Consider the following 9439-nt stretch of genomic DNA (forward strand, 5'->3'; position numbering starts at 1 on the left):
GCTACTAGAGATACTGCCATGCAAGTTTCCAGAGTGACTGTTCCCATCTGCTCTCCGAGCAGGCGCGCAGAACTCTTTGCGCCGGTCCCTGATGTAACATCACTCTCCATCTCAGCCGTCCTGGCCTGCTTGCTGCTGCAGCTTGCATTTTAAATTTGCATCTCTCTGATGGTGGACGATGGAGACCGCTTGTTCATGTCATTAGGGGCTGACCGCGTGTCTTCTTTCGTGCAGTGTCTGTTCTTTTGCCCCTTTTCCTTGTTGATCTCTGGGAGACACTGGAGATTCTTAAAGAAATCCTCAGGGGGAAAAAAAAAGATACCCTCAGGGAAGCAGCTGCTTCCCCCCGCCCCCACCTGTCCCCATGTTTGTTCAGATCTCACAGCCCAGGACTCTGCCAGAAGTCCTCGCCAGTGTGGGGTGGCACAAAGCATCAGCCCCGCAGGGAAGGGGGTGGGAAGATGTGGCCTGAGTTCGTCCTTAACTTCTGCAGCTTTCTCATCAACGCTGTGCTTGGGGGTTAGGTGAAGGCAAACAAAGGGCCTGCTTTGCAGAGAAAAAGGAAGGAGCTCTGGGCTTCGGGCCAATCACCCAGAGGTCCAGTCCCAAGGACAACTGTCAGGGTCCAGAGCCCCAGATCCTAGGCGAAACCAAGATCACAGGGCACAGCTATGAAGCCCCAAGTTCCTTCCTTTCTCTGACCTATCCCTTTCAAGGCTTTAGGTACTGGCAAGGCTGTGAGAGTCTCTAAGGTAGACATTCTCCAGAGTGGGGTTCCTGGACCAGCAGTAGCAGCGTCACCTGGGAGCGTGTGAGAAAAGCAGACTCTCTGGCCCGCCCTACATGTACTAAACATGCACCCTGGGCTCTGGGTTTAACCGGTGCTCTGTGCCCTAACCAGCTCTCCAGGGGACTCGGAGGCACACCAGACATTGAAAACCCCTCATCTAAGGGGGTGTTTGCTCGGTCTGACCTGCAAGTTGGGTTTCTGCCAGGACTCCACCCAGTTAGCTACCAGAGCTGGCCCCTGCACATACTTCGGCAGAGCTGGCACCCTGACATGAGGCTCGGGAGGCAGGCAGCAGCCCTGTCTCTTCAGCCAGTGGCTCACAAACTTAACTGTACCAGAAAATTCCTTGGGGAAGTGTTTTTGGTTTTGTTCGTTTAAAATCCTGGTGTCTAGGTTGCAACCCAGACTAATTAAATCTGAATCTTTGGGCCTGGGGCCCAGGCTTTGTATTTATGTATTTAAAAAAAAAAAAAATCAATAGACTTGATTTTTTGGAGCAGTTGTGGTTTCTGGAAAACATACGTAGGAAGTACCTAAAGTCTCCACACACACCCTTTATCACGTCTGCTGGTTTCCACTGGTATGAACATCTTGCCTTAGTGTGGTAGGTGTATTACCATGATGATAACAATATAGATACATAATTGTTAACTGATGCCTATAGTTTATGTTAGGGTTTACCCTCGGTGTTCAACATTCTACAGATGTTGACAAATATGTGGTGTCATATAGCCGTCATTAAAGTTTCATACAGAATACTTCCACTGCCCTAAAAATCCCTGGTGCTCCACCTGTCCATCCCTCCCCAAACCCTGGGCAACCACTGACCGTTTTACTGTCTGCATGGTTTTGCCTTTTCCAGAATGTCATAGGTGGGAATCACACAACGTAGCCTCTTCAGATTGGCGCTGTGCAAGTGTTTTTAACTCCCCAGCTGATGTAGTGTGATTTAATTCCCCAGCCTCTGAAGCTGAGAACTAGTGTCTTAAATCCATGGGGAGTTTGTTAGAAACACTGGAATTCGAGTTCCAACCCCGAACTGGTGATTCAGCATGGACCCTTTCACAAGAGCCCCAGGTGACTCATACGCACAAAGAGTTAGAGAAGCGTTGATCTCGACAATGAAAAGCGGTCTTTCCAAGACCATTCCGGAAGTAAAGAAAATAGATACAGAAATTTAAGTTGAAAAAAAAAAATTTCACAAATGCGGCATCAGTCTGCCTGCATAGCTCAGAAATGCCATTAAATATGAGAAGAAAAGACATACCTACAGGGAAGCTTGCTGTGGAAAGTGCCCTCGCCTTACTGTGTCTTAACCTAACTGTGTATTTCTGGGAGATCTTTCCAGGAAGTGGAGACTCCTGGAATTGCAAGTCAGCACAGGAAGGTTGCCTTTGTTCTTTTCACCAGGTGTAGAACATTCCAGAACAAGTACTTGCCCTAGTTTACCACCCGCCTAACGGTGACGTTCAGGCTTTTCTCCCCTAAGGGAACATGTATCTGTGAAATGAAGTCCTCGAAATGGGCTTGCTGGTGCAAAGTATGCATTCTTCCATAAAAACGAACTTTTGGGGGATGGGGAGATGTTGAGATGTTGTCCTCCGAAGAGACTATGGTACTTTATGTACCTGCCTGTTTTCCCGCACCCTTGCCGATGCCGAGTCATAACACATTTTTAAAACATTTGTCAGTGTGACAGGTAAAAAGATATTTTGTTGCTTTAATTTTCATGTCATTAACTATGAGTGAGATTGAATATTTTCTCTTGTGTTTATATGCTATAAATGTAATAGCTCATGTTTAATAATAATATTATAATTATATATAATAATACTATTATTTATTATTATTATTATTGTCATTGCCATGAGCTGCACATTAATCTCCTTTGTTTTTTTTTTTCTGTTGGATAGTTGGGCTTTTATTTATTTTTATTTTATTTTTTAATTCTTTCAAAGATTTTGTTTGACAAAGATCACAAGTAGACAGAGAGGCAGGCAGAGAGAGATGGCAAAACAGGCTCCCTGCTGAGCAGAGAGCCTGTGCAGGGCTTGATCCCAGGACCCTGAGATCATGACTTGAGCTGAAGGCAGAGGGTTTAACCCACTGAGCCACCCAAGCGCTGCTAGTTGGGCTTTTTAAAATGGATTTTTTAGAGTTCTGGTTTATTTGGGAAGTTAATTGCTTTTCTGTCATATATGTCGCAGTTTTTTAAATGTGTCTTTTGATTTCATTTATGATGAATTTAACTATGCTTTACATTTTTGTGTTCACCAAATGTAGCTACCTTTTAGTTTGTAGTTTCTAGGCGGCAGCTCCTTTTTAAGCTCTTGTTATTCAGAGATTTCAGAGTGGGTATTTGCTGGGAATACAGAGGAAGGATTATAAGTGACCAAAAACTCAGCTAAGGGGCGCTTGGGTGGCACAGTGGGTTAAGCCGCTGTCTTCGGCTCAGGTCATGATCTCAGGTCCTGGGATCTAGCCCTGCAAGAGAGAGTCTGCTTCTCTCTCTCTCTCTCTCTCTCTCTCTCTTCCTGCCTCTCTGCCTACTTGTGATCTTTCTCTGTCAAGTAAATAAATAAAATCTTAAAAAAAAAAAAACTCAGCTAAAATCGAGTGACATGAAACAGGAATTTTTCGGCTCGTGTAACTGCAAAGTCTGGGACCAGTTGGGTCCTAGGGCTCTCAGTGCACCCCTTCGGTCTCCCTCCAATGTCAGGTCAATGTCAAGCAGGCCATTTGACGTGCAATCTCCCCAGGCCCCCAGCTTCCAACATTCTCACTACCCTCGAGTTCTGCACACACAGAACTTCTCTTTCTCAAGTGTTCTGGTGCACATCCAAGGGCTCAGTTTCATGGACTCCTTTTCAGTCAAGAACCAACTCCTGCAGGGAGTACGTTGATGGGCCAGACCTGGGGTCATGGTCCAGCCCCTTCAGCAAGGATGGGGATCAGTCAGCTCTCCCAAAAGACAGATTGGTGAGTCCCCCCAAAGTGGAATGCAGGTCCTGTTAGCCCAGTTGGGCAAATGGTGGGAGGACCGGTCCAGACCAGAATGCCCTCCACAGAGGTGCAAGTCGGGAGTGAGTTCAGATCCTCTAACCGGCTGCTCATGTCCTTCTCCCCCTCAGAACCCCCGGCTGGAGAAACCCGTGCTGCTCTCTGAGTTCTCTACCAAGATCCCACGAAGTGAAATGGATGGGCCTGTTGAGAACGGCCTCCGAGCTCCGGTCAGCACCTACCAGTATGCGCTATCCAACGGGGACATCTGGAAAGTGCACGAGGTGCCTGACTACAACATGGCCTATGGCAGCCCCGGTGTGGCCGACGCCACCCCTCCCTGGAGTGGCTACAAGGAACAGAGCCCCCAGACGCTTCTGGAGCTGAAGCGACAGCGGGCTGCCGCCAAGCTGCTCAGCCACCCTTTCCTGAGCACCCACCTGGGCAGCAGCATGGCCAGGACGGGCGAGAGCAGCAGCGAAGGCAAGGCCCCCTTGATCGGAGGCAGAACTTCCCCGTACAGCAGCAATGGTGCCTCGGTCTATTACACCGTCACCAGCGGAGATCCCCCGCTCTTGAAGTTCAAGGCCCCCATGGAGGAGATGGAGGAAAAGGTCCATGGCTGCTGCCGCATCTCCTAGTCTCTGTATGATGGAGGAGAGAGATGCTTCGGGGAAGGGTCTCTGGGATCCAGGATCCCCCCCCACCCCCCCAGCAGCCTTGGCTGGGGGAGACATCAGAGGGCAGCTTGCGGGGAGGTGGGCTCTGCTTTCCAGGGGAACGCTGACCCCACCTCACCCAGCGGCCATAGCATCGCCACGTCCCACGGTTCTGCTTCCTGCTGCATTGTCTGCCATCAGAAACAAGGCCCATCGTGGCTTCCTAACTCTCCCCGCTGTCATATTTGGGAGGGGGCGCTGGGATTCTGGCTCTTTTGTTGGTAAAGGCTTCTCTGGACCAGTACCCACATATCAAATATCGGTGTGCATGTGCTCGCACACGCGTGCACACACACACACATACATACACACTCAACCATGTGTAGGAATCACACACCTGGGCTCATGGGAAGCAGGTCGGACTGACAATTTGTGGGCTCTTCCCAAAAGGATTGAGGCTAAGACTCTGTTATGTCACCACTGCCAACATGGCTTTAGCTGGGAACGGGGCCTGGTAAGCTGAGACCCACAGTCCTACCAGAGTCATACTGGGGCTTGGGCCACCGTCCACATCTGGAAGGAGCAGGAGGTCCACTCTTTGATCAGAGGGAGCTATGAGCCGACATGGGTCCATGAGATGGGCAGTGGCCTGCTCCCCAGAGCTTTGCCCATGCCAAGAGCCAGCAGTGTGACCACCCGGAGGCTGAGGTGGAGAGCCAGGCTCTTCCTTTCCTAGAATAATCCAAGTCACATTTTACTTCTAGATGGAAGTATCAAAAATTATAGGGAAGGGGGAACAAATTTAGTGTGTCCAAAAGTGCACTTGATAAAAGAATTCTCTTAGGCTGCAGGACTCCAGGTGGGAGATAACTGAACTTGCTTTCCTGCTTTCTTTCCTGGGTAGCATCATGATCACTAGGCTTTCCTGACCGGTGTTGGAAACATGTAGCTTGTGTTGGAAGGGCTTTCGAGGGCGAAGAGTGAGTTGGTGTTAATTTCTGTGAGCATCTCTAGTGGCCGTGACCAAGCCCGGTGCCTTGGGCCATCTTTGTGAATATTCAGGTGGCTTCAGTCCAGCCTCTGTCAGCTAGACTTCCCCAGCCTGAGCCATCAGAGTGAGCAGTGGGGGACAGCTGGAATCCCCCAACTCCTCCCAGAGTCAATGCTCAGGACCCCCAGCCCAGCTTTGCCTTTTCTGGAATGCTTGGTAAGACAAGTCTGCCAGGTGGCCCTTATGAGATCCTGCCGGGCCCAGGGGCTCCCAGCCTGTCATGGGAGTGATGACACCCCACGGCTGCAAATCCAGAGTGCCCATGGCCAACACCCTGCACTGCATTCAGGAGAGCGGTGGTAGGGCTGGAGTTGGACCTTCCCACGGCCCAACAGCTTCACAGCCACGATCTCCCTAGCACTGGGGAGGGCAGGCTACCCACCGCCTCTCTCCTGCATCTTCTCAAGAGCCCCCTTGAAACTGCTGTCTACAGGCCCAGCCAGAACCTACTGGTGTACTTAATAAGCAGCAGGTTTGTCCCCTGCCCTGCGCCTTTTATTTGTCCTGAAACTACCTCCTTAGAGCTCTGAAGGGGTCCCCTAGTCCTGATTCTGGGACTCAGGGGACCACTCTGGGTTCCTTCTAATCTTCTTTCTGAGCCTATGAGAAATTCTCCCTGAGGGGCCCCTGGGCCAGAGGGAGGGGGCTGAGGCTGGAGGAGCCCCCCCCCCCCCACCGGTGCCACAATTCTAGTGATGGGGTCTGCTGTTTATCAGTCCCTGTCCTCACTGTGGCCTCCATGGCCCCATAGCCCAGAAAGGGAGCTGGATCCCAGGGACCTGGCAGATGCTTTATTGGGACCAGAGAGCTGGGGGCTCTCTGGTCCTGGTAAAGGGCAGCTGGACCAGAGAGCAAAGGGCTCTGTGGCATCACTGTGCACTTGGTGGCTCCTGGGTGCAGGGAGGGTCACAACACCAGGCCAGCCCCACCCCAGCTCCTGGATAGACCCAGTCTAGGGTGGAGGGGCAGCTCAGGAGGCTGCATACAGGCAGGCACCATGCTTCCTGCAGCCCTGGCATCTGGGGCTGGCTCTCCACCGTGTCAGCCTGGGTCTGGAGCCGGGCAGGGGATGATCCAGAACACACATACCTTTGGCTTTAAAACAGTGTTCAGATTTGACTGACCCTGAATTCCTCTGGAGCAAACAAGCTGCAAGCAGAAGAAGCCATACACTCCCAGGAGGGGGCCGGGCAGGTTTCCCGATCTGTTTGCTCGGGAGCCAGAGACTGAAGGCGCTTAGCCCTTCTGGCCACTCCCTCCTTTCCCCTCACTGGTTGCCTCCTGGGCCATTCACCCCCCACCTGGAAGGCCGGGAATCCTAGCTGATTCCCCTACAGGAGCCGACTTAAGACTCCCAGGCATTTCAGCTCTCATTTTCAGTCGGGGTAAGTCATTCCCTATTAGGGCTTCAGGAACCTGGGGAACTTTCCCTAAGGGTCTTTTTGATGTTGAGGGACAAGGTGGGGTTGGGATGACTCGTTTATTTGCTGACTTAGTTTATTGAGTAACTGAGACATACCAAGCACTATGTTAGGTTGTCGGGGTAAAGGAGGAACAAGACAGGGTGAGGAGACCCCGTTTTACAATTTGCATCGCCGGAGGAACACAACTGTCAGCAGCCCCATTCAATTTACTTGAGACGGAGTGACCATATCCTGGTCCAGCTTCCACCCAGCTTCTAGCTCCTAGAATCCCTAGAGTACAAAACCCATCAGCAGGGAAATGGCTGCTGTGGCCATCCCTGGATAACATTTGCTACTAGATGCAGATGCTGGATCTTGAGTTCTAGGGAGACACCTTCCAAGTCTGTCTGGAACTTTCAGGGATAGCTGCCTTTGGGCCAGCATCTTTGGGACATTGTATAATAGCAGTTTGAGGTCAGTATGTAGAAGAACCGAGAGTCTGGAATTTGCTGCTGAGTGCATCTCCGGTTCTGAAACTCTTGTCTCTTGCTCAGTTTGCTCATTTGTTACGGAGTCCCCCTGCCCCACTGAAGGATGATGGGAGGCGAGGAACTTCTCCTTTAACACTGAAGCCTGTCCTTGGGTCTGCCTCTCCTCCCGGTGGGTGTGGCTCAAGGCGCCTGAAGAAAGCTAGCAAGGTCTGCTGGAGGCTCAACTCCCTCTGAGACCAGGCGGATCAAAGGAGGCTACTTCCAAAGCATGTGCCACGTGGCTCACGGTGGAGCTCTGGCCTTTGTTCCCACCCTGTGCCCCAAAACCACTGAAAACTGGTGGCCATCATCAGGTAGTGAGTTCCTGGCAAGAACGCAGGGAAGTTGAATCAACCCTAGACCCAGCTCTACTGAGGAGTTCGGGATATTATTCTCCATTAAATATGCAGCAGCGATGAAACTGCTCTGCACTGTTGGGTCAATTTCAGCGAGTGTAGGAAAGCTCACAGGGGGTGTCCCCTGTCCTGCCGCACCACGGTTTGCTGGCTTTGTGATAACATGAGACCATTTTGGTAACTGGTGTCAGATGCCTTTCGATCTTGAGCTCTCTTTCCCACTTGCTTTCCCAGAGCAGAATACTGGGGCACTTTCCAGAAGGGCAGTTTTTAACAAGCTACCCAGAAGGACTATATTTAACTCTTTCTTTTGTGGCCTGGGGACAGCCTCCCCCGCCCCAGTGCACTTAAGAGCAGAGGGTCCTGTGGTCAGTGGTTGACTGCCTAAGTAATGACCTCCTTTGCCAGAAGCTGTAGTCCTCTCCTTGGCAGGAGACTCTTGTTGGCCAGTTCACCAGAGGACCTGTTCCCCCGGGCATTGCAAGAGCTGCACTGCGGGGCCTGGCCCCACGCACTGAGGAAAAGTCTGCAGACCCCCAGCCCTCCGCAATAATTCACCAGACCAGAAGCCACTGATGTACAGAGAACATTTAAGAAAAATGTATTTTATGTGAAAAAAAGTTAAAACTCTGTATACTGTATCAGCAGCTTTGTGTAAAAATGGCAATCAAGAGAGTCTAATATATTTAAAACTTTTTTTTAAAAAAAAATTCCTTGCAGATCTTTGATATTGTATTGAAGCAACTTCCAGGGAGCTCCTTGCCATGTGGCAGTGGTGGGCCTCGATCCGAGACCGTGGCTCAACCATACCCCCGAAGGGGCATCCCCTGGAGTTCCTTCCAGCTGCCAAGGCCTGTGACAGAATTCACTGTTGAGAGTTTTTAATTAAGATTATTAAATCCCTTTTAATAACACCTGCTAGCGTTGGCTGTGGTCATTGCTGTGAGCTCGCTTGAATTATGCTGATTTGAATTCGCAAAGAGGTGATCCCTGGACAGAGGGCCAGGGAGGGCTCCTGGTCCCTGTCCCCACCACAGACGGCTCTCCCGGGAGGGCCCTAAAACAGAGGAAGCTCTGAGGGCTCAGACATGGAGATGTCTTTCTAGACTGGGGGATGGTGAAAACCAAAGAATTCCAGAAAAGAAGGGTGATTGGGAATGACCTTCGCTTTATCAAATGTTCCCATTGGAATAACATGGAGACCCATAATGCACACACAGGCACACACACATATTCAACATCCAGTATACATACTGGATATTGAATGCCAGAGCAGGAACACATGGATGGAAGGCAATCACACTCAGGCTTGAAAAACATCACAGACAGGTGGGAATGGGGAGGGGATGGGAAAATAGAGGATGGACCTTTGCAACAGTGGGCAATCATCAATTTTAAGTGTTTACTGGTTTTCAAATAATAATGGTAACCTCTCACAATTATGAAGAAGCACTTTAAAGTTGTATGTTTGCTTTCGCATTTACACAAAGAAAATGTGGCCTGAACACTGACTCTGATTTAGCGCTGTGGTGGAGTTCCCGATGGTCTTGGTAAGAGGTTTTGGCTGAGAAGTGGAGGCATAGCCTGTTTGGACCAGTTCAGGAAAGAATGGGAGGAAAACTGGGTACAACTGGTTTCAGGTTTTATGCT

The 9439-nt window shown here is 50.4% G+C and overlaps 1 protein-coding gene across 2 annotated transcripts in view; it reads left to right on the forward strand.

The window, feature by feature from the left end:
- PPP1R16B (protein phosphatase 1 regulatory subunit 16B) overlaps nucleotides 1-8703 on the forward strand; it is a 91655-nt gene extending 82952 nt beyond the window's left edge. The window contains exon 11 of one of the 2 annotated variants that reach the window (XM_004746435.3): nucleotides 3922-8703. In XM_004746435.3, the coding sequence (XP_004746492.1) occupies nucleotides 3922-4431 (510 nt within the window). In that variant the 3' untranslated portion in view covers nucleotides 4432-8703. The remainder of the gene's footprint in view (nucleotides 1-3921) is intronic. The other variant, XM_004746437.3, reaches the window with a different exon arrangement.
- The last annotated feature ends 736 nt before the right edge of the window (nucleotides 8704-9439 follow it).

Source organism: Mustela putorius, unplaced genomic scaffold, assembly GCF_011764305.1.
Source record: "Mustela putorius furo isolate JIRA1106 unplaced genomic scaffold, ASM1176430v1.1 tig00000743_pilon_pilon_pilon, whole genome shotgun sequence".
NCBI classification, from domain to species: Eukaryota; Metazoa; Chordata; class Mammalia; order Carnivora; family Mustelidae; genus Mustela; species Mustela putorius.